Consider the following 25,359-nt stretch of genomic DNA (forward strand, 5'->3'; position numbering starts at 1 on the left):
TATTATCACAAATGTATATTTATAAGACAATTTTTCATATTTAGACCAGAGTGAAATACGTTACCAAAGTGAGGCCACTTATTTTACCTTACGTCAACCTGTATATAAACATTTGAGTAAAGCTTCAATTATGTATGTGAACTATGTTGCTACATGTGCTTTGATTTTGCAAATCCATTTTAAGGGTTTGTTAGGTGATTTCCATGGTAGGCATAGTTCCATGGGCTTTTGATCAAGATTTTACTATCAATGGATCGAGCGAAGTCTAATTGCTGTCGTAGGTGTAGATTTGTGTGCTAAAACGTGTTTTGTCCGATCACAGTGGTATATTAGCTGGGAATTCTTGGAAAGGGTGAAAACATAAAGGGATGAAGCATGATAATCTTTGATCATATTCGGTCATATGTATTATTTGTTACGTTTTCGTGTGTTTCTATGCTGAGAAGTTTATAAAGTAGTGAATTGCGTTAGAAAAAATGCTCTGTAGTTTGATTCGTATTGAAACGTTGATTTGAAATAATTGGACGAACGTGGAAACGTGGATTCGTCCATTGAAGAAGTGAACTGGTCTATTCGCTTGGAACGATTTCCTCTTGTTCACTTCTCTTTTATTTCTATTCAATTATATTTATTATATATATATATACAAATTCCTACAACTCATATGTAAAATCATTTTTCATTAAAAATTCTTCTTCTCGAATTTTGTTGGAATGATTCATAATACATTTATCATCACTTCATATCAATTCCTTGCTTATTAATTATTTGAAAAGGTAGGATTCATAGTTTGAAATAGTCTAAGAAAAAATAGAATATAATAGACGAAAATTCAGTTATTCAGAGAAATAATTAATAGTAGAAGAGAAATAAAGGATATTGGCAATAACCGATGGTATGGAACGGATCAACATGTTTGTCGTGATGATTTATTTTTTGTCTATCAGTTGTCTGCAAAATGTAATGTTGAAATTTTTAAAATAACTTGAAAGAATGCAGAGCAAAATAAATGAAAATGCTCGAGAAACGAGCCAAGGATTGCTAAATCGACTCGTTGATTGCCCCCCGATCGATATAGAGGAATCTAACGCAATTACTCGACAGATTGCTGAAATTTCGTAGCTTTATTCTAACGAGGGTAAATCAATGAATCGCACTAACAATTTTCGATAATTTTCGACGATTCAGTAAGCACAATTTCCACATTTTCCTACAATTGTACAAATCAAATATTTGTTATCAGTTCTTGTAATAGAATTTCTCTGAGTCTTCTTATCTTGAATTTTTGTTGAAATGTTCAAGCTGTATGTGTAAATTTTCAAGCATAGTACCGACACCGTCATATCTCGTATTGCAATTTATCTCGCTCGAGGTGACGGAACGGACCGGAAACGGGACGTTCTATAGCGGAAAGTGTTGTTTCGAACGCATTATCCTTTTCTCACAACTCGTAAAGAAACTTGCGAGCGTCCAAACCACGAAATTAAATGGAAAAAGTAGGTCAGAAAGACGGAAAAGACGGGAAAATATTTTTGGCATCTACTTGAGGATATTATTCCGCGCAAGCTCGTGCGATTCTTTAAGCAGGGATATATCGATTGTGAATTATCCTTTTCTTAAAACGAAATTCCTATTTTTAAGTTATGCAAATTGTGAGTCACGGTATCGTTCAAAATGTTATTATGTCGTTCCTCATTGTTGTTATCATTATTTATTAATTATATGGTATAACAATAATAATTTTGGTGTAAATACAAATGTTTCGTTATTTTCTTTTGTTTAATTCATACGCTTTTAATAATTTTACGGACTGTAGGAATTTTCAATTCGCGATTATTATTTGATGTCGCAGGAATAATTATTTAAACGTTAAGAAAAATTTCGTTTCTCGAACTGTAAGAGAATGTTTAACGTATTTTAATGGTTTTCTAACAGATCATGTTTAAGTTACAGAAAATTCAGGGGCGTGGAAATCTTGTCAATGTTAATGTCACCTAGAAGCTTGAACCTTTTTAAGGGATCTTCACCTAAATATTGCTTCAGAGAAGCTATGCTCGGCTTAAACCTTGTACAGTGCTCAAGCGTTTTTGTGATTCTTGTTAACCCAATATGGGTCGCGAAGCTCAAGAAATCAATGAGCCTCGTGCTCCAAATATTGTTTCACGTACTATTAGATCGTACTATCAATTAATAGTACGGGCAATAGTATGTTCCATGGTCTAATCCGTTCTTTCTATTTATTACGTGTATCTCAAACGAGACACATAATTCTAAATTAAGTTGGAAACATTTTACGTCGCATTTAAAATTCCTCATCGTTAGAAAGTGTAAGGATTACATCTCTCTAAATAGGAATTGTTCTAGAAGTTATTGTATCGTTATTATATAGTTATTGTATCGATACAGTTATTAATTAAATAGGAACTGCAGTAGACAATTTTTTGAAGCATGAATTTCCAGAAATTAAGTGGAACTTTTATGATAGAAATTCGGCGAATGCAAATTTCCGTGATAGAAATTTGGTACAATACAAATTTCAGCGAAGAAAAGTTTGGTCAATACGAATTTCAGCGAACAGAAGTTCGTTGATAGAAATTGTTACGAACAGAAATTTCTGGTATAGAAATTTCATGGATAAAAATTTCCCTGATAATAAAATTAAATAATCGCAATAGAAATTGGTCGGATTAAAAAATTCTGGAAGATAAAAATTTCCTAAATATAAATATTCATTAATACAAAAATGTCGTAATATAAACTTGGAAAAGTTCCTTCAAATCGAATTAGAAAAAATTCCTAGAATAAAATTAGAATTCAAATTAGAAAAATTTTTAGAGAAATTCTTTGACACTAGAACCATTGATCTTTGTCAGGTACCTAAATAATAACAATAGTAGTTGTAAATTAAATAACAGTAGATTAAAATGATAGTAACAGTTGGATATTTTTATTAATTGTGAAAACATGATTTTAATGTCGATTATCTGACTGGTGCGTTAGTGTTAAAATCGATGAAATTAATTAAAAACCGAAGTAGGAGGTAGGATGTCAAGGCGATCTAGCGTAGAAGGATAAATTAAATAGAACTCAATTTTCAGAGGAAATATAATTCTGCGATAGCTATTGATTCGCGCGTGTTTTCAGATATGGAAGATTAAGAGAAAAATGATATAGCCATGAACCGATCAGGAGGCGATCGTGACGAAAGGTCGACGGCTCAGATGATCCGTACACATTGCACAGAACGGTGACAGAGCTGTAAATTACAGCGATGGATATACAGAAGAAGCACTTGTGCCCCCGCTTGGTGGATTATCTCGCCATTGTGGGGGCCAGATTACCCTCAGTCTCTCGCCAGCCTGTGCAGGTACATATTTTTCTTTAAACGAGTAATAACTATGAAGATTATTTATCATTAAGCATTAGGGAAAGCGATCCTATCGCAGGAGATTGTAGAGAAACATTTTAACAACCTTGCGGAAACGAAGAAATTTGACAGAAATAAAAGAGAAATTTTTACAATAAAAAGAAGTGGTGCGGAGGTGATAAAGGAATACTATTCTAATAATAGAAAGAAAATGATGTAAGTGTACAAAGGAGGAAATTTTAGCGATAAAAGGAAGAAGCGTAAAGATATCAAAGGGAGAACACCAGCGATAAAAAGGACAATGCGAGGATGTGGAAAAAGGAATTTCAAATAAGGAAGAGAAATATTTGTATATTAAAAGAAAGTGAAAAGTAGTGAGAAAAGATGATTCAGAAGATACAATTGTCTTAAGCATATAAATAGTGCAGAATTTTATTAATTAGAAAGTTCATGAATGTATTATGATTATTTAGGTTCCAGAGTTGCTGCGACGATATCCAGTGGAAGATCACAAAGATTTTCCATTGCCTCTGGACATGGTTTATTTCTGCCAACCCGAGGGTTGCACCAGCGTGGGCCCAAAACGCACAGCCTTACGAGAAGCCACATCCTTCACTTTCACCCTCACGGACAAAGACTCCGGTACTCAATGATTTTCCTTTGCGCTTCTCAAAATAATCTTTCGAAGAATTAACTCCAACATTAGGAGCCTTGAGAAACAAAATAAACGCAGGAGTGTTGCGATTAGAATCAAATAAATATAATTCGTAAAATGCTTGGTTTCTTGATATTTATATTGTATTTTAACTGTATTTATTCGATATTATTTTAGGGAGAACTCGCTATGGTATCTGCGTGAATTTTTATCGACCAATAGAAAGGGTAGGAGCTGCGGTCGGGAGTGGAGTGTCGATGAAAAGGGACAAGTACAATACGACGTTTCGAAGGGAAAGTTGGAGAAAGAGCATGGAAAAGAGCACAGATTCTGCCTTTTCTAGGTGAAATATAACACATCATTTTATCATAATCTTACTACCGAAAACTACACCCATTCTGTCAGTTACCAACACTTGTTCGAACAATTAAAAATTCACGCCATTTATTTCTTCTCATTTGCGAGATATCGACTTGAAAGGTCAGGTGAAATATCAGACTCATTAGTAAATTTATAATTCAGATCCATAACTACGTAATCGTTGTTAACAGCTATGTATATTATACGAACATTTAAACATTTAAACGTATTACAAAACGTTGAATCTCCTAAGACTGAAAATCGAGATTCAGCTATTACTTATAGTTAGACTACAAAAAAGTGGAAGCTTAGGAAATATCAATGAAATAGGAAAGAATTCTTTTAGGAATATTCCTCCAACATTTTTAATCGGATATTTTTACCATTTTCGTTTACGCTGATTGTATTGATTAATTAAAGAGAATATTTTTCCCAATTATAAGACTGTATCTCTAGCTGTTCTTTATAGCGACTATAGGAGCAGTGCAGTGGGCCCTAGCGACTCAGAAAAAGATTGCCCGAGCAGCAGAAGGGACTCTGACACTTCGCATATACCGAATGCACCGAGATTAGGTATCACTGCACCGAGTGGAGATAGTGAAAGTGGAGGAAGCCATTCTCCGTCTCCACGTGCTTCACGCAGACGACAGGTAAACTGGTCAAAAATGTTGTATCATTTACCTAATATATAACTAACATATAATATATAATATATAATATATAATAATAATATATAAGTAATATTTATATAATAATAACACGAAGTTGATGTTACAAATATCAATAATTGTTCCTATTTTCCATATCTTTATTTCATGATTTTGCTTCCAGAGGACACGAAATCATTCGCTGACGTCGTTATGTATCATTTCCCATCATCCGTTCTTTTCGATGTTCCGGGAATGCCTTTTCATTTTGAAGAAGATCATCGATGCGTGTAACGAGAGTTCTTCACCGCAGAAAGTCGGTGCCTCCCGGCAGACCAACAGGTAAGGATTAATCCTTAAAATAGCAAACTTACTACATCCACTTGCGTTCACTCGTTAATTCTTCCTTATGAATATTCAAATCTCACTTTGCATGCTATTTGTACGTGCCTCTATTTCATTGTTCCTATCTTACTTCGTTTCCTATCGCGTCGGTTGTGTTAACGATAGTTTCTATTTTTGTCTGTCGATTGCGTATTACTATAAACGTAGGGATTGCAGTACAAACATTTTTTAATGACTCTCGGTGGAAATGAAACTTCTTCATTGAAAGAATGAAATGATGATATTCTTTGTGACGAATGTTTGAGTAGGAGATACAAAAGTATGTTAAAAGTTTAACAGAAATACTTCTTGTTCTTCTTTGTTTAGTTATTTTGATTTGTTCCTCGCTCGAGAGTCTTCGCTTCAAGCAACTTTTCTTTCAGAACTATTGTTCTACATACGATACATATATTTATATTATGGTATTATACGTATTGCACTGTATTATACTCCAATTCTTAATGCGGTGATTAACGCAACTTTCAATTGTTTTTAAACACTCAATTAAGATATGAATAAATAAATGAAGAACGAGTTTCTTAAAAACAGAAACTGTCTGCCGATTTTTAACAGAGACACCGTGTGGAGCGTTTTAACGGGACAAACACTGGAAGGAACGCCATCGATAGTGCTACACGATGTCCGAGAGATCGAGACGTGGATATTGCGATTGTTAAGCAGCCCTGTACCTGTTCCGGAAAAGACACGCGTCGAGGTCGAGATCGTGTCGCAAAGTATGCAGCCACCACTCTGTTTTGCACTCCCAGACCACACTAGATTTTCTCTCGTTGATTTCCCTCTGCATCTACCCTTGGAACTTCTTGGCGTTGACATATGCTTGAAGGTCCTCACGTTGATTCTCTTGGAGCACAAGGTAATCTTTCTCTTCACCATGTAAATCACAATTATTTTCTCTTGAAAGTGATCTTTTTTTTAGAAAGAAAATTTTCCAAGCGTATCTTTCATTTTTGACGAATTCTTCGTTAGGTATTAATCAATATATTTAGTGTAATTTATAAGATTTGAATTTTTGTAAAATATCTTCAGCCTGTATAAGATTTTCGTTTCTGTTTATTCAAATTTAGGATAAGAAATTTAAAGAAATTGATTTTCCTAATTATATCTTCAATAATCCGATAATTTAGACTGAAGATTCTTACTACGTTGCTCAGAACAATTAGAGAATTTCCACGTTTGATTTTTATACCTCATTCCTTGTTTCCACTCATTCTTTCTCTAACGATTGTTTTAAAGTTAATCTTCTACGATATGATAAAAATAATTTACTATTATAACTTCGATTCCGTATACTTGGTTGATTCATAGTAGTTCTCAATTTTTTTAAATTTCTCAGTTTCATTCTCTTACGTTTTTGATAATATTGCGAATAAAGATAACAGAGGAAATGGAATTAATCGATGAATAAATTATATTTGTTTACAGATTGTGTTGCAATCCCGCGACTACAATGCCCTGTCGATGTCCGTAATGGCGTTCGTAACGATGATTTATCCTCTGGAGTATATGTTCCCCGCGATACCATTGTTACCCACGTGCATGAGCTGCGCGGAACAGTTGTTGCTTGCACCTACACCATTTGTTATCGGAATACCCGCTACTTTTTTATTGTTCAAAACGAACTTTAAAATGCCCGATGACATTTGGCTAGTGGATCTAGACAGCAATAAAATAAACGCACCTACTGGTCTGGGTGATCAATTGCCCCCATTACCCGAACCAGAAGGCACCGTATTAAAGAACCACTTGAAACAGGTAAATAAATAGACATTTATAACGATCAAGATTAACCCTTTCGCAGCCTAGCGAATAAAGGATTAAGAAAAAAGAAGACTAAAGAATTTAAAAAAATTAAAAATTAAATAATCCCAAAGTTAATTGCAAATAAATTTCGAGATATTCCTGTAGGTTTCTATATAGGAAAATTTATAATTTATTGTCGCATCGACTAATATAGGTCATTAACGACTACAATTACATTACATAAGTTAGTACAATCGTACAATATGTATACTCATTATTATTATTATATGTTTAAGCGCATGCATTTGTACGTATGTATAAACGATAAAGTATGTAGGAAAATTCTATACACTGCAAATTTTACGAATTGACGAATTAAGAATTAAAAAGTCGTGAAGCTGATTATTGTTGGAGAATTTTGAGATATTTCTGCAGCACTGCTTTTAAATAATTGAAAATTTTCGTTGATAACATTCACTCAGAGTCATGCACAATTCTTATTTATATACGTAAATGAAATCTTTGAACATTGGATGACAATAATATTGTATTATTATACAATATACGTGATATATTAATAATATATAACAATTCAAATTAAGTCTTAACTACCCAATATGTAACTTATAAAAGATAAGGCTATTACTGTGACTTTAATGTTAAAATGTAATATCATATCAAAGCTGCGAAGGAGTTAATATGACAAAATTAGAAAAAGAGACGAAATATACTCTAGTATATCTGTCTACGGTACACAACAATATTGACAATGAACCACGTTGATTTAATCATTCCTCGTTTAATCGGTTCCGCAGGCAATGCAACTGATGGACCAAACCGGCTCTGGTGTAAATATTTCATTTATCCACTCTTTGCATGAACCATAAATATATAGGTGATACATTCCTTGTGTTGTAGTTAGCGGCATGGAATAATTTTGCCTCATATACCTACGACAATTAGATTTTATTTTTTTATTTGATTATTCATCCTTAGAGGATACAGAGCACTTGTTATTTCCGTTTCAAGGGAAGGAACCGGAAGCTTTTTAGAGACTACGATGTAGGAAGTGTAGCATAGTTATAGAATAGACGGAGTAGACGTAGTTGCTTAAACAATATGACAAATTCTCGAACGCGAGCTCTTGGTAGGAAGATATCTAGAAAATTGTATTTTTATTCTGCGTTTTTCTTATGGCATGGTATTTCTTTTTCTAGGCAATGGCTAGTATGTCAGTTCCGCAAACACTTTCGCAAGACACTTCTCCGAGGACTTCTCTGCAAGCTCCAAGTAGAAGGGAGAGCCTAACTTCTCATTTGTCCACTTTAAGGTTGGCAATTTTATTAATCCTATTAGTTTCTTTATTTTTGCAACCCTTGAACCATATTTCGTATTTTATAGTGAGTGTTATTATAATAATGATAATGATATTTTATGGGTACCAATCCAGTAGGTTAAATTCAATAGTTCGTAATATTTCTATAGTTGTATATATATTAGATTGTTCAAAAAGTTTCAATATATTTTTTCATGAATTTTTACCGTCCATTGGTTTATCAGAGCGTCATGATTTTTAAAAGAAACTCCACCTTGTTCAACGAATGTTTTGTAATTAATAACGTAAAAACTGTGGATAAGAAATGTTTAGTTTCTTCTAGTTAAACATTTTATTCCTTTCCGTTCTTATGTTTCTTTCTGCTGCCTCTTATCCCTTCTTTATTTTATCTCTATTTTTATTCGTTCCAATCTTTATTCTTTTCGATTTACCGTTTCTATGCTTTTAGTTTAAGCTTTCATCTACTCTTATTTCGATATCAATTTCAACTTTCTTTTATACCTTCCTGAATACGAAGCGCGTTAATGCGTTTACTGCTGATTGAATTTTTATTTTGTACTATTCTTTCACCCTACAGAATAAAAGAGAATGTTTCACAACTGAATATCGAATGCGATAAAATCAATACGAATAAAAATAGTAGGATTGAATTTAAAGAAGAGAAGGTTTAGAGACCAATAACTAGACAATTATAAGAAAATTTGTAGAAAATTTAAAATTGAAAAAATGCGCAGAATTCATAATAGGCAGAAATAGAATATCCGAAGTATTCTGATCACCATAACAATATCTATCAGAGTGAGGCAAACTTCTGCTTAAGTGCCATTTCTTCAATTGCAATTCATAAAAATATGAATTTTCATGAACATTCGCAGTCTGCTAATACTGACACTACCAAAGCAATTAACTCTTGCTACAATTAAACCAATTCTTCACAGTGTGTCGTCAATGAAGCACAGACCTAGCGTTGACCATCATCCGAGTCCAGCGAGTTCTCCAGGAACCAGCGCGGCTTCCGGTCATCGTCGCTCCTCCATATCTCAGTCGGCGGGTTCCTCGTCACCTCAAAAACCATTCTCTTCCCAAACCATGCAATCTTTCAACCCATTCATTTATGGAAACGACGTGGACTCTGTAGACGTCGCTACGAGAGTGGCCATGGTGCGTTTCTTCAACTCTCAGAACCTTCTGGCGAACTTCACCGAGCATACGAGGACACTCAGGCTATATCCGAGGCCTGTAGTCGCCTTTCAAATCAATTCTTTTCTCCGATCAAGGCCACGGACCAGCCATTTCTTGAATAAGTTCGCTAGAACTCAGGCGGTGGAATTTTTGGCTGAATGGTCGCTTACTCCGAGCAACGTCGCGTTCTTGAGGGTGCAAACAGGGGTGTTCGACCCAGCTCAAATCGGAGACAAGCCAAAGTGGTACGCCTCGAATTTAGAACCTATTTATTTCCCAGTTTGGGACAATGGTAGCTCGTTGGCGAACGCTTTGAAGGCGATGAAGGAACACGAGAGTCAACCGACTGACGAAAGCGGGTCTGACTCGGAAGGTGCTGAGAGTACGAGTTCCTCTTATTCGTCGCTGAGCGATTTTGTATCCGAGATGGTGTCGTCCGACTTGTCTCCAAGTGAGTAGCCGTAATTAACAAATAAATAATTTTTTTTTTATTTAATGTGTAGTGTAAACGTAATCAAACGCAATGTTAATGTAGAAAATGATTGTTATAGTATTTATGTTTTAGAGTTATGTAGCTAAATCTCGGTCAAGTGAAATAAGTTTCGATTCCCCATTTCTTTGATTGTGTTCACAACACATGAATTTACACAAACATCTGCAGTTAAACACGTTTTAAAGAATCGTTTGTATTTGACAGAACTGGTATACTGAAATTATTAGAAATGGAAGTAAAGGAGTGTTGGTAAGAGCTGTAATGTTTAAGAAGGCTCGTACTTAAATCGGAAAAAATGTAACATCAATTAGGATTGTTTACTCTTATGTGAAATATTCTAATGATGGAATCATAGGAGAATCTAGAATGAATTTTAATTTAATTCATTAATAATTCTATTTCTTAATCGGATATAATTTGTTTTGCAGGCTACAATTGTTCACACGCGGCGCAGCCTCAACCAATGTCCCTGTCTGTAGACCCAAAGAACGTTTACGATCCACCCAGTTCATTGCGATATCCTGGAGTAGAGGAAGAATCGACAGTGAGGCCAGAAAGTCCTACGAGCACTTCCTCCAGTCACAGTGATCTAAGCAGTCCTAGTTTCAACAGGGACTCTGAGTTCGAGTTAAACCCCAAAGTTCAAGAAGGTTCAACCAATGTGAGTATTTTTAAAAATATATATATATACTTAATTCTGTTTATTAATTGTTATTAATTTTCAATTAATGCTACACTTATCAATAGTAATTTTCTTTCCATCAGAATCTACCAGAGTAACAGAATCCTAGATTAATTTCTTTTTTTAAATTCCTGACTCCTACTTCGCACATAATGGTACTTCATTCTCAAATGAAATTTCGGTCGCTAGCATACTTAATTTTCTGCTTAGGATCATTCTAAAATTATTTTCTAAATTTATCCTTACTACGGAGTAATAAGAAAAAAAGAGTTAAAAATTGTATCTTTACTCCAAAATCTTAAATCTTTTTATTCAAAAGGAGGAACCTGAAATCTTATCTTCCTCCTATAATTTTTAATTCTTCTTTCGTATCATTCTATCTATACGAATCTCATTATACATAGAACATCCCGTATCAATCTCCAACACGAAGCAACTGTTAAAAAACTGCTAAACTATCGACAAAATAAAAGTATCCTCATTACGCTCGACGTCCTAACAAAGTGCTTAATCATAGGATAAAGAGGAGGGTGGTAGCTTTGAGTCAGACTCAGCGTCCACGATAACACCACGCACAATCCTGAGCGCACAAAGTTCAGTAGGACAGTTTGGAGTAGGGAAGGGACGTTCTTTAGCGACTCCGAGCATCGGCGACAGCGAACGTCCTGCCACATCCCACAGGACTTCTCGCGTCAGTAGATATGTCGTTCCTGTGAGTTCATCCTTCATTGGTGGTCTATTGACTGGTGTAACATCTGTCGACTACTTTCTATCGATTTTTTTTTTTTCTGTTTTGATGTTGTTTTGAACTTTGCATGCGGTATATCATCGAAAAGCAGCAGATTTTCCACTCGATGTGTTCAGCATGGAAAACCCTCTTTTTCATGGTCGTTTGACATTTCGTTATCGAGCTACATAAACCAGTTACGAAGATTCCCTTTCATTTCATTTTCACTTTCATCTATCGTTCGATGTTCGATATCGCTCAAATAATTTCTTTTTCTTTGGATAAGTTTTCACTTTTCAATGTTTGTTCTAAGTATGTGGTATGAATTTATTTTAAGTTTTTGAAACTTCTTTAGGAGTTTTTCTTTGAATTTCATATGCTATAGATTTCTTTTGCTTCTCGATGCTTTTTTAGTGATTTCTTTTAAAAATTCGAAGTATAAATCTTATTTTTTGAGGCCTTTTTAGTGTTTTTTCTTGGAATCTTATAATATAGATTTCCCGTATCTCTAATGTTTTTCATTTTCCGATATCTGTTGATTCTTTCTGCAATTCTATAGTGTTGATTTTCTTTATTCTTCCATGTTTCTCTAGTGTTTTCTTTCAGAATTTCATCATTCAAACATCTTTTCCTTTCCATTTATTTGGTTTTTACTTCTGTAGTGGGAATTTCTTCTTCTTTCTTATTTCTTTTTCTCCTAAGATTCATTTAAAGCATTTTTTAAATCGTTTTGGTATTAAAAACATTTGTATGTATTATTTGTATGTAATCTACAAAACATTTCATTGATAAAACTGTCCCAATGTAGTTCATTGATATGTTTATTATCGTATCAATATTTTACGAATAAATTAGGTCAAATGCATGGTTTTTTTTCATTCTCAAAAATTATAATGTCACAAAATTGAAGTAAACAACCTCTATGACATTTCATCAAAGCTGTATGTAATATAAACCTTCATCTCAAAGCATCAATTATCCTTTCGATCAATCGGTCTTAACTTATTTTAACCCTTTGCCTTATAATTTAATAACAAATTAAGTCAGACTACGAAGAGTTGTGTGATCTTTACTTAGTCATCTTTTTTATTTATAACATCACTTCAGAATACCACTATCCAATTATGTGTATACAACAGAGAATATTGTAAGAATAATCGTCTCCACACGCCTGTTTTCTAGGAAATTTTAAAGACGACTGACTGCTTTCTCTATTTAACTCTCGCCTGGCAAAGACTTGATTATTGTCACGTCAAACGAGAAGAATTTCTATCTCCATATAATGATAAAATTGTTCGCGTAGTTTCATAGAATAATGACACGTCGGTGTATAGTATAGAAAGTAAGGAACGTAAAACATGTGCATTTGTTAGAATTGACCCAGCCTCCACCGTCGAAGGATTGATCAATATCTCAGACGTCGATAAAGAACGTCTTTTTAAATTTTACAGCGATACATGTTGCTTTTAACATTCCATACTATGACTATGAAATAGGTATTCTAATATGTAATATCATAAAAATATTTTATTTCCTGTTTTAAACTTCATTCTTCATTTACATACGTATGTAGTATCGCCTTTTCCTTCGCTTACGTTACTCTGTGTATTTAAGTTTACTTTCCTCTCTTAAATATTTCATCTCTTGTCTATTGAATCGAAACCTTTTTACGTAACAATCTTTATCTGTCTTTCAATATTATTCGATATTACATAAATATATATAAATTCGATATTATACGGCAAAGGGTAGAACTTACATAATATTCTATCGATACAAATTTTCAAAAAATTAACGATTATCATATCTAACAATTGAATCAAAAACTTAACAAATTTACAATTAGGGAAATTCTCTCTTAAATTAAAGAAGGAATTCTTCCTCTATTTCATTTTCTGATGTTTAAATGTATGTGTATGTAAAGTTGAAAACTGCCCGGTCTTTCTTCCCAAAAGGATTTTTCTCCAAGAACAAGCGTCTTCTTCAAAAATATTCGATAAATTCTCAAAATAGCTTATCCATTATTTGTGTTATTTCAAAGATTCAACCAAGTGCGGCAAGCCTGCAGCGTCACCCAAGTGTGGGCAACGTTTTAGCAAGGACGTCGAGCTTTGGAGCAGGACCATTCTCTCGACAGACGAGTAGTAATAGTAGCAATGAAAGTGAATCGTCAACGGTTTCTCGACAATTATCTGTGAGTACTAGTGGACAGAAGCAGGCCGAAGGTTTACCAAGACAAGCTTCCAGTGTGACTGGAAATGGTGTGTTAAGACAAGGTTCTCAAGGATCGTTATTAGAACAAATAGCGAGCCAGGCGAAGGATTTGGTCCGTGAAACTAAGAGACAGAGCAGCCAGGATGGAATTCTTGCTCAGATGGATAAGGTATCTTTGTGATTTTAAATATTGTGAATATTCGAAAATCATAGAATTTTAGATGTTATGGAATTGGACTGAAGAACGATCACGTTTAATGCTTTTTAAATGTCCATGATGGTTTAAAATCGTAACAGAATGGTTAATGATTTATACGGAAAACTTAGGGCTTTTCAGATTATTATTGCTGATCTCATCATTGGCTATACCTTTTATCGATAATTTAAGATTCTTCTGATAATAATCATACCAGCCCCAAATATTTTTGATATGAATTACAGTACAATTTCCTTATAGTTTATTTTCCTTGAAAACTTTCAATAATTTTTTTCTATATACAATTTTAGCTTCTTTCTTTTTGTTTTACAGTTGAAACATCAGGCGAAGGAGAAGATTACAGAGGCCGGGGAAGATAGTCTCTTCGCGCCATTGGAACAAGTGAGTCTTTATCTCAAAACATTAATTATAATATCTAAATTAAGCGATATAATTATAATACTTAAATTAAGTAGAAAATATTTAATTTTTCGTTTAAATATTAAACAGTTGACACAACAGACGAAGAAAGCTATGGGGGAAGCGACGAAATCTGTTCAAGAAGCTTCGAAGAGCGCTTTGGAAGCTAGCAAAACCGCGGCTGGAGTCAGCAAAAATACATTCGATGATTTAACGTACGTAAGCAAGAGCACTTTTGGAGACTTGACGAAAAGTGCCAAAGAGGTTGCTGCGAAGAAAGGTTTACTCAAGGTACGCCACATTATTATTAATGATACATTTCTGCATTTCTTTAAATTTGGAAATCTTGGATTAATCAGCATTTCTCTTTCAAAAAGTTTCTAATGGAACTTTAAAGACACTTCAAAGTTCCAAAGAAATTCCCAATAAATCTTATAACAATAGCGCAAATACTTGAAACAAACTTTAAAAGTTTATTGATACGGAGAAAATACGCTAAATAAGAATATTGAAAATAGAAAGTTTCTTTTAAATGGAACTGAACGGTTTAATTTCAAGTGAAAGAACTGTGTTTCAAAATCAAAATTCTAAAAACGAAATTTTACGAAATGAAATTATTTAGGGCCTTGGTGATACGCAGCATTCACCCCCATCGCCTCCGGGAATGTTGCAACGAAGAGATTCGAATAGCACGCAATTGGTCGCTTCGGATAACCGCGGAGGACGCCGGGAAATCGGACGTGATTTTTTCAGCAATATTAGTAGTGATTTAAATGGCATCGCTACGCAAACGAGCAACATGTTTAGCGATCTGTTTGGTACGTTTCATCTCTTCTTTGTTATTTATACAATTATTATACAATTAATTATTTATACAATATAAATACAATACAAGAAGATATACAAAAGATAAAAAATATATAAAATAAATCTTTTGAATTCATTTTGTGTATTTCTCTTTTTACACTTGTAGGTAGTAAAAGTAGTTCTAGTCGAAATACCGGCTTCCCTCAGTCCCAAAAGGCGGATAAGAAGACACCATTGCTCGGACCTTTCCCTAAAAGTATTTGTTATCCTTATTCAATCTCGACTAATTGAACATTAATTTCTGACTCTTTAAATTGTTTCGTCTTATTTAGGTAAAACAGGATTGGTCGAACGTTCGTCATTGATAAAACACTCGACGAATAAAGCTAATCAGGAAGATATTCAGAGGATGCAGAATGCAGAGAGGTCTAGTACAAATAGTGACAATCAAGCTTTCCTGACGGATGTAAGTTCTTTCATTTATTAATATTTATTTTGCTATATTACGCAGAATTAGAATTAGGATTCAATTATAAGAGAGATATTTTATGAATTTATACCAGGTGGTGAATCAGGTGATAGCCGGCGAAGGAGTTGGTTGGCTAAAATTGAATAGGTTGAAGAAACTAATGGAGGATGAGAGCTATCGAGATTTGGTGGTGACGAAGCTGAATAAAGGTCTCAATAAGAAGATTAGTCCTGACGACCATATCGACGATGTGGTGAGTGTAATTTATACAAAACCTTCATGATGTATATGTCGGAGATGAAAGGACACCGCCCCCCTCCCCCGTTGGAATTACTTGGAAAACCCCCAATACTGTAGCCTTTATGAAATAACCCAAACACAATTGTTCGCGACTTGAGATAATGAGCTTAGGCTCGAGGCGACAACTAGTCGCCGAACGTAGCTGCGGTCACGGGATGAACGTTTCGCCTAACAGAGGTATAGAATTGCATAGCTCTCCTTTAAAAAATTAGCCGTACCGACCCCATTCTTCGGGCAAGATGATCGCCAGATGTCGATGTATCTTTCACAGTATATGTTCAGCTATCCTGAGGACCCGTTATAAATCTTAGGATTTAGTTAACTAAAGTCCTTCAAATTGACAAACAGTCTTTATTCTGTCACCTATTGCGGGAAGATACGGGAGATCTGCTTTCCTCACGTACGACGCTTCCCACTAGGAACTCTCTCTCAAGGGCGGCTAGCATCCTTTTCTAACCACCAACATAGAAATTAACCAATTAACAGCAACGTCCATTTCCCTCACCCTCCGAGCGGAGGCTCTCCTCGACGAATCCGATGATTTCGTGCCCTTAGGCACACCCCATCATAGTTTTCCTCTGCAGCGTCATCGTGACGGAAAGTCATTCCCTTTCTTGCAGTCTCATTAGTCAGTTATCTAGTGTCTGTACGATCGGTGAATAATCCACGTTTCTATAAAGAGTTAGTCAAGTAATCCTTGTATCGCGAGAAGTAAGTCGAGTCCGACTTAGACTTTGGAGCAAAGTATATCTGTTATCCCGTTGACCGCGGATTCGTCATATCGAACCTAAGGTCATTGTCATTAGTGTCTAGTTACCGCGGCCACTTACCCATCTTGTAACATCCATACTTGTGTTAATAAACGCTACTTCGATTGTGTGACAACGATGAATAATCCCGGTGAAGATTCATTACACGCCCCTAACTCAAGTCTTAACGAAAGTCCCACATATATATATGGTCATAATGTAAATTTCAACATTCATGAACTTCTCTTTGTTCCGCTTTTTATCAACAGTGTATCTCGAAACCAGTTTACAAGGGAATGCTAAAGTGCCTTCAAGCAGTGGCTCACGGTCTTGGACACACTTATAATAACTTCGGTTTGGGTGGAATGGCGTCAGTCTTCCAGCTATTGGAGATTGCACACACTCATTATTGGAGTAAGGATCTTTCGGAGGGTGGTTTCGATAGTTCACTAATGTCTCAAGTATGTAACACTCGTTATAAATTATCTACCTCGTTTCATGTTATCAATGTTATAATTCAATTCTTTCTAATTCTTTACGACTCCTCCAGGCATCTAGCCCATTTGGCAGCAGGGAAAATTTGAAGTCCCCACAGTCTCCCACACAGCCCGAATTTTCGGGCGCACCTCATAAGTCAGGTAAAATAGAACACGATAAATTGTTATTAAGGATCTTTTGTTACATTATAAATTACAGTTTATTAATATTCCAAATCTGAGTTGATTCTAACAATATAAATGTCCTTTGATTGAAGATACGCCTCAACTTCATTTGGATATGTCACACGGCCACGCACCACCGGCTAACGAAGGGGGCCAATCGACGACGGACATGTTCCTCGATATGTTCACGAAAAAAGGAAAGTTCCTCAGCAGGCTAACGTCCTTCGACTCTGAGGTAAAAGCAACGAGTTCCGTCAGAACGTTACCTCGTGGCATACGAAGGTAGCAAAGGTGTTTTTCTCTCCATGGTCTCACTTTCTGTCTACATTTCACGTGTACAGCCCGACAACTATAAAGCTTACCAAAACTGTTCTTACAGAATGTTTCGTTTCCCTCGTACGCTTTCATGTATGATATTTTATATTCTAAATTTTTTATATATTTGTTCTTCTTTTTTATTGCAAGCCATGTAGAGAGGTGTACAAAGAAGATATTTGATTTCACGGAAAAAGTTTCTACTTTCTATGATATCTCTTCTCCTGATTAAGAATTTTAGAAGACTGTAGATCAATCAAATGTATTGAAGTTACTTATAAGTTAAACGCATTGATGGTTTTAAAGAATCCATACATATAAGAAACGACATAGGACACAAAATTATTGAACATTTGAAAGCGTAGGTGAACGAAAGGCTCTGTAGGATTAAACAGCGATAAAACAGTTGTTGAAATTAAAAATTCCTATGTATTATCTCCCTACGATGGACAAATGGGTGTTGTTTCCGTTAAATACACAGGTACACTAAATTGCATGAAAGATTGTTATACTTAATATTGTCAAACGATAAGTATTGCCCAAGAATAGTGATCAGTAATACTAATCCACGAGCTTAGAGGAACACAGTGCACTACGGGAAATAATTCAGAACTATAATACATGAATATCAGACCAAATAAAACTTATGAAAATTCTTTATACACCTAACATATCGCATAAACAATAATAAAATACTATATTTATCCTCCAACAGTTAATATACAAATTTAATATTCGGGGTTCTCGCGAGATTGAAAAGTCCGTAAATCTTTTAAATTGATTTGCAATTGTTAATAATAAACAAAACAAAAAGTAAGATAAGAGAAAGAAAAAAAAAACAAAGTTGCAAGTAGTAAATGTGCTATATAGAGGCGTCATGTGTTTTTAGAGTGGGCGGGGAGGTGGAACAGGAAGCAGCGAAGCTTTATCCACAGATGGAGGTAGCATAATCACTAATCCTGCTTTTCGGCAAGCGCACCAGGCTTCTTTCCGAAGCACTGTCTCTGATAGCGAGGTCGAACAAGGCAATGTAAATTGATCACTAATGAGTCTTTCCTTTTTTTTTATGTGCTAATTAACATAGAATATTTTAAAATAGTTGTTAGCAAAACCGAACCAGGTTTATCCAGATGAACGACCTATGAACTTATGCAACAACAAGCCTCTATATTACATGTAGTATACATACAAGGTGTGGCATCAATTAATCACCACGATAATATTTGAGCCAGTTTTGATAGTATAATAAAAAGAGTACTTCAAATGAAAATTTATTGATTTTAATCTAAATACGATGGAACGCTGTGACTAAAATCTCACTTTCTCTTTATTCACAGCCTTCATTACATTAAATTATTAATTGGCCAAATTTTTGTGTTGTTCGTTACTTTAAAGAAACGTTTAGTTCGTTTCAAAAAATTAATAATTAATTTTTGAGAAATGCTTATTCTCAATGATCTTCTCTCCAGAAGAATGTTGTCTAGACGAAACAAATATTCTTAGATAAAACAAAGATCAACGTAACATAACTTTGGTTTCTTTTTATGAATCAAAGATACTCTTTCTTGTGTACCCATAAAATTTTTCATTTAATATCAATGAACTTTGGTTTGAAATATTTCTTTGCTAAATTATCCGAACGAGTTCAAACATCGTGGCAATTAATTTGTGTCACACTCTGTATGTAAAATATGTAGCTAAGAAAGTTTTATAGTTTAGTACATAGAGTTCGTACATAATTCTAGTTGAGAGTCGATGGAAAAAGAACGCAGAGCTTGTGCAATACTTGCATTTTGTCAAAGTTTGCGAGACATTGAATTACAATGGATCATTTGAAAAGAAGATAAAATTAAGATTAGTTAAAGAGAACGGTAGTGAACAGCATGTTCTGCATCTACGATCACTAGATTAGCGTTTGCACTAATGAAAAGATGAAGCTTTTGTAATTGCTGTTAGTACACGATGAAACACACGATTAGCTTTCTATAGTTAAGAAAGTTGTGTTTGATGAAAATTAGGCATTCTTTGAAAATTTTTTGGCGGAGAAATATTCTACTACTTTCTACTCTTTCTATTAAATTAATACTCCAAATTAATTACCTTTCCTACTAAAGAGAATTGGTTATGTATATATGCTTTATACATAGACGAAGGATGTTAAGAAATTGAGTTGTGTGAATAGCAGAAACGTATTGCTTTCGCATAGCTCTATTTTTCTTTATTTATACGCTTTGTATGTACCTGAAAAAAATTGTCTTGCAGTATAAAAATATCTTATTGAATATACAAAAAATCTCAGAATTATCTTTTACAGTTTTCCTACAAACAATTCTTAAAGAATGTCTAATTCGTTGTGCGTCAAATTAAGCGGCGATTTAAGTAAAATACAAGATTAACATGTGTAACATTTCATCGCTTGAAAATACTCCTTGTTACAGTAGTGTCACTGCACTGAAATATTAAAATTCGCGTAGTTTTCTATAGTATGATCCTTTAAAGTTTCCCTTTAATCGTAGATAAGAATAATCAAGCTTACCTATTTAAGAAAACTTTAGACAAAGGTCGACAGCCTTGATCGATTTGACAGACAACGAAAAATAAGCTTTGAAGAAACCGTTTAAAAATTCTTACATTACATCATGATTTCAGTTTTCAAGACAACCGAAGCAACGAACGGGAAGTGTTTGGTCGAGCAAGTCTTCCTTGAGCACCGGTTTCCGGTACCATGGAGGAAGCTTGGTACCAACCACGGCTGCTCCTAGTCCAGAAGCTGCAAGAACTTATTTATTCGAAGGTACAGTATCACTAAACCTTTCAGTATTAAATAAATAGGTAAATATGAATCTCTATTTAGATATCTCTTCTTACAAAGTCTACTCCCAATCTATCAATATTGTTTCCTGTATTTTCTTAAATAAAATTGATTATACAGGTTTACTGGGGAAAGAAAGGTCGTCGCTTTGGGACCAGATGCAATTTTGGGAGGATGCCTTTTTGGACGCAGTGTCTCAAGAAAGAGACATGATCGGCATGGATCAAGGTCCTAGAGAAATGATGGAAAGGTTAGCTTCTGCAAGAAAAATTATAGATAAAGATTTCGGATGGAACGTTTTTGAGCAAAATATAAACGTTTCGTTTTGGATCCACATTCAGGTATAAGAATTTGAGCGAGAGCGAAAAGAAACGACTGGAGCATGACGAAGATAGACTGCTGTGCACTCTGTTGCACAATTTGACGGCGATTTTAGTGATGCTGAACGTGGATAAGGAGGAGGTGAAACGGAAAGTAAGGAGGCTATTGGGAAAGAGTCATATTGGTCTGATCTACAGTCAGGAGCTCAATCAACTTCTCGACCAAATACACAATCTCGTAAGTAGAATATCCATTTTCCTAGTTGTACAGTAAATTATTAGAAATTGTAAAAATTCTCTAGAATACCAAAGAATTTGAAATATTCCTTAGAACGATGGAAAAAATGTCGAAGATTTCATAGGATATTAGAATGTTCTAAGGATTTTTTGAAGTATTGCAGAACGCTGGAAACTTTTTAAATCACTGGAAGAAGAAAAAGAATTGTCTTAAAGTAATAAACAAATTCGAGGACTTCTTGGAATACTGAAAAATTCTAAAATTTTTCTATGGTACTGAAATATTCGAAAAAATCATTAAAATCTTGAAACAGCTCAACAAAATCTCTTACGGTAGTAAAGAACTTGAAAGAGTTTTAGATCAAATTCTAACAATATCGAAGAGTCCTACAAAGCTTTAAATAAAATTCTGCAAAATTAAATCCTTATATCGAAGAATTCGAAAAATGTACAATGTCAACGAATTTTATAAATTTCCCGGAGCGTAAGAAAATTCTAAATGTTTCACGTTTCAGTATGGGAACGATATAGATTTGAAGCCTCTGACATCCAGACAAATGCATCGTCAATCTTTCACCGTGCACGCTGGAGTCGATGCAGAAGGTGATCTACGATTTCTCGAGGTACGCCACGATGGCCTTGTCCTGAGATCTGTGAACGGCGTGATCGTGGAGCGATGGTGGTACGAGCGTTTGGTGAATATGACTTACAGTCCGAAGAACAAAGTATTGTGCCTTTGGCGGCGAAATGGCGGGCAAACTCAGCTGCATAAGTATTATACTAAAAAGGTACGCAGTGCACAATGTTACAAATTCTATGAAAAATTTCAATTCATTTTTTAATTTACAGAATAAACATACAATAATTTAAAAATAAAATAAAATTCGTAGGATCAAACATTTTTACTATGTAGAAATAAATATTCTTATATTGCTATATAATAGAAAATTTTGATTCTATATATAAATATAAATATTTTATTCCTATATATATTAATATCATTATTCTATAATTAAATTATTTATAATGCTTCCTACAAATTGAGGATTGAGTGAATCGGGTTAAATAAGTGATCAAACTCATTTTCTAATTGATCCATAGCTAATTCCTTCTAAATCGATGACCCTTTAATAGTTTAATACTTTGTTATATGTCTCTTTTGTTAACGATGACCTTTATAGTCCCCATTTGTCTCCAATGAACAACAAAATAAAGCGTGTAATGGATTTAACGTGCGGCCACTCATGTAACTAACAAGCGATTCATATTGTTCATGCATTTCCGTTCATAAATATTAGGATACTTTTTGGTATCACAGATACCAGAGGAGATAACTACTCAAATAACGATCTTAATCATCTTTTATGGTCACTTTATTGTCGCAGAAGCTTGGAAATTATATTATGGATGTGTACACGCCTGATTATTAACTGGGATGTATATGTAATTAAGCTTTACAAATCCATTTATTGTTATGATATAAGTAGTATATTCAGAAGATATATTACATATATTAGATATATTAGTACATTCAAAAATTCGAAATGGTTTGTCTCATACACCTTTCGATTACATTATGAAACTAAAGACTCAATTAATTAAATCCATGGTATGGTAAATATTCATAACAGTAATAATAAAGAAAAATAATAAAAGAAAATTATTTTTTCCTCTCTGTATCTAACTTTTAATCACTGAGAAAACAAAATGTTTCAGAAAAATTCGCTAAATATGCAAAAGAAAGTCAAAAAATTGAGTTATAGGTAAATAAATTAATGAAACAATCAATTTTTAGTGCAAGGACCTGTACTACTGCATAAAGGATGCAATGGAAAAGGCAGCAGCCCGCGGCCGTGGGGCGAACGTGGGTATCGAACTCGGCGGCGAGTTTCCAGTTCAGGACATGCGCACCGGCGAGGGTGGGCTTCTTCAGGTTTGCATGGAGGGCGTGGGTCTCCTCTTCGCGAATAGCAAGGTATGATTCGCACCCAAAAGCGTGCACCAAGCGTTCATTCGTTTCGAAACGAAACTGCAAGAAGAATGGAATCTTCGAACTTTTAACCGGTTGTTGCAAAGTCCTGTTTTCCTATCTCTATCTCTATCTATCTATCTTTTCTTTATACATTGTCCAACTGTTCATGTAATGTTGAAAACGCATCCAAAGTTTTCCATCATTCTATTGGGTATATTATACTACTATATTATATCCGTCCCTTTATTATCTATAGCGAACTTTTTTACTTATATCCACTACTGTTTTTTGACTATATACGATGTCATGTCTTTTTTTGGCGATGTTACTGTCTCGACTATAATATGTTCCAACACAAAGTATAATCATGTATTTATTTCAGCGACCGAAAAATACATATGCAGTCTGAGAATTTGTTACGGGGGTTCGTTTGTTAAATTGCCTCGATTCAATTTTGTAGAATTAGTAAAAGAGAAATTTCGTTCTATTGAACGAAGGTAGAATTGGGGAGCTTTCTAGAAAAATCCGGGTTCGTAAGGTAAAATAGTGGATCTAGTTCGAATTTTTGATAATGTTTTTAACGTGTTTCAATCAATATATTGATTATAAGATTTCTTAACGTATCATCCAGAAAAATTACCTCGTCCTTTGGACTAACGATTTCTTCAATGAAATAATCTTTCTATCTAGAGAATCTCTCATATTCTTACGAATAACTTTGTTTTCGTTAAAAATAAATTTCATATCATATTTAAATTTGCAAAGATTAAAACCCACCTACAATAACTTGTATTAATATTCGAACATTTCAAACAATTTTACAACATGAAATTTATGTCTTATCTAAAAATAAAATCGTCATTTATGTATTATATTACAGGCCCTTTTTTCAAAAAGCTTTTCAATTAATGTCGAAAAGGAATTGGTAGTCAAAGAGATTAGTTCCTTTAGAAAATGAAAGAATTGAATCGAGGCGAATGTTAGGGGAGCAACCCACAGAAGCTCCATCCCAGAACCACCTCTCAACCCCCTTTTATTCTTTATACTCTTCCGATATTATTGAATCTTCTCTCTGTGTATTACTTTTTCGTTCCTTTCTTCCGTTTTATTGCATTGATGCAAGGACCACTCAATATTATCTCCCATTGCTAGCCACCACGATCTGCTTAATTTTGTATCTGTACGTATTATTATATCTTTACCGACTCTTATGTATGAGTTTGTGAGGTGTACGACGATCAAAATAGGATCACACGAAGCTCTGACCGCCTAAAGAGAAATCTCTCTTTCGATTCAGAAACTTTTTCTCTCACGAATCCTTCCTCGTCGCAGGAACGAGAATAATACTTACATTGTATTGTAATATGTAATTATATGAAAGGGGAAATTAGAATCTTTTTTCAGGCTGCTATAGTTCGAAACACGAGACAAATGTCACACATACGAGACACATGCACACGAGGGGGAAGAATGGGACCGATGCGATGATGGAAGAGCAGAGGGAAGATCAAGATGTTGATTTAGTTCAATTAATCCAGATATTATTGACACATTGCCGACCAATCAGGGAAATCTCTCATTTCGTTTAACGACATAATAAATAATAAAGTTAACCTAGTCGAACTGGTAGGATTCATGAAAAAAGGTAATCTTGTCAACATTTATATTTCTCCAGATCAGCAAGAAGATATATTAGGAACTTTGACTTTTTATTGGCTCGATAGAATTTAATTTTTCATTGTTTTTCATCGGTTCAATAGGTCTCAATTATTTTAAACATGATATTTATACGAAATTATAGTATTACTCTAGGTATCGCAAAATAACTACATCTTCAACTAAATTATGAATTATTGAAAAGACAGATTGAAAGAACAAACAATGGAATATTAGAAATATCAATATTCTTGGCATAAATCTTTTAAAGATATAAAACGAAGACATAAAGGCTATTCTGATGAAATATAATTTTGACAAAGATTGTTTTGATAGATTAAAAGATCATTTTTCACTCTATAACAAATCATAATCATTAAGTACATGTATTACTTCTGTTAGATCTGTATTTGATTTATATTAGATCATATTTTATAGTATTGGCTCCATCATTTATTGAATCCCATTTCTAATGACTACAATGGTAGATCATTTAAAAAATCGAAAGATTTGACAAGAGCTGTCTTTGTTATGAATCTTACAATTGTTAACATGTAAATTCGAAGATGGTATCACGTGATAACCATCATATAATGACTATATTATAGTCAAACATAATTCACGTGGTCGGCAATG

General features: G+C 34.2%; 1 protein-coding gene across 9 annotated transcripts in view; it reads left to right on the top strand.

Moving 5' to 3' along the window:
• Positions 1 to 25,359, top strand: part of Rab3-gef (Rab3 GDP-GTP exchange factor) — a 41,826-nt gene that overhangs the window by 2,078 nt on the left and 14,389 nt on the right. For 5 of the 9 annotated variants that reach the window (XM_072011121.1, XM_072011116.2, XM_072011118.2 and 2 more), the window contains exons 2-29: positions 3,145 to 3,367; positions 3,841 to 4,009; positions 4,200 to 4,365; positions 4,852 to 5,032; positions 5,214 to 5,371; positions 5,987 to 6,287; positions 6,857 to 7,186; positions 7,990 to 8,022; positions 8,392 to 8,504; positions 9,449 to 10,143; positions 10,614 to 10,846; positions 11,385 to 11,579; positions 13,636 to 13,977; positions 14,338 to 14,406; positions 14,515 to 14,715; positions 15,047 to 15,242; positions 15,398 to 15,487; positions 15,564 to 15,697; positions 15,795 to 15,953; positions 17,019 to 17,210; positions 17,300 to 17,387; positions 17,504 to 17,646; positions 18,616 to 18,756; positions 20,376 to 20,520; positions 20,659 to 20,788; positions 20,880 to 21,096; positions 21,611 to 21,883; positions 22,891 to 23,070. In XM_072011121.1, the coding sequence (XP_071867222.1) occupies positions 3,272 to 3,367; positions 3,841 to 4,009; positions 4,200 to 4,365; positions 4,852 to 5,032; positions 5,214 to 5,371; positions 5,987 to 6,287; positions 6,857 to 7,186; positions 7,990 to 8,022; positions 8,392 to 8,504; positions 9,449 to 10,143; positions 10,614 to 10,846; positions 11,385 to 11,579; positions 13,636 to 13,977; positions 14,338 to 14,406; positions 14,515 to 14,715; positions 15,047 to 15,242; positions 15,398 to 15,487; positions 15,564 to 15,697; positions 15,795 to 15,953; positions 17,019 to 17,210; positions 17,300 to 17,387; positions 17,504 to 17,646; positions 18,616 to 18,756; positions 20,376 to 20,520; positions 20,659 to 20,788; positions 20,880 to 21,096; positions 21,611 to 21,883; positions 22,891 to 23,070 (5,370 nt within the window). In that variant the 5' untranslated portion in view covers positions 3,145 to 3,271. Of the gene's footprint in view, positions 1 to 3,144; positions 3,368 to 3,840; positions 4,010 to 4,199; positions 4,366 to 4,851; positions 5,033 to 5,213; positions 5,372 to 5,986; positions 6,288 to 6,856; positions 7,187 to 7,989; positions 8,023 to 8,391; positions 8,505 to 9,448; positions 10,144 to 10,613; positions 10,847 to 11,384; positions 11,580 to 13,635; positions 13,978 to 14,337; positions 14,407 to 14,514; positions 14,716 to 15,046; positions 15,243 to 15,397; positions 15,488 to 15,563; positions 15,698 to 15,794; positions 15,954 to 17,018; positions 17,211 to 17,299; positions 17,388 to 17,503; positions 17,647 to 18,615; positions 18,757 to 20,375; positions 20,521 to 20,658; positions 20,789 to 20,879; positions 21,097 to 21,610; positions 21,884 to 22,890; positions 23,071 to 24,471; positions 24,778 to 25,359 lie in introns of those variants that run through there. The other 4 variants (XM_072011124.1, XM_072011119.2, XM_072011122.2 and 1 more) reach the window with 4 other exon arrangements.

This window comes from Bombus fervidus, chromosome 9, assembly GCF_041682495.2.
Source record: "Bombus fervidus isolate BK054 chromosome 9, iyBomFerv1, whole genome shotgun sequence".
Classification (NCBI taxonomy): Eukaryota; Metazoa; Arthropoda; class Insecta; order Hymenoptera; family Apidae; genus Bombus; species Bombus fervidus.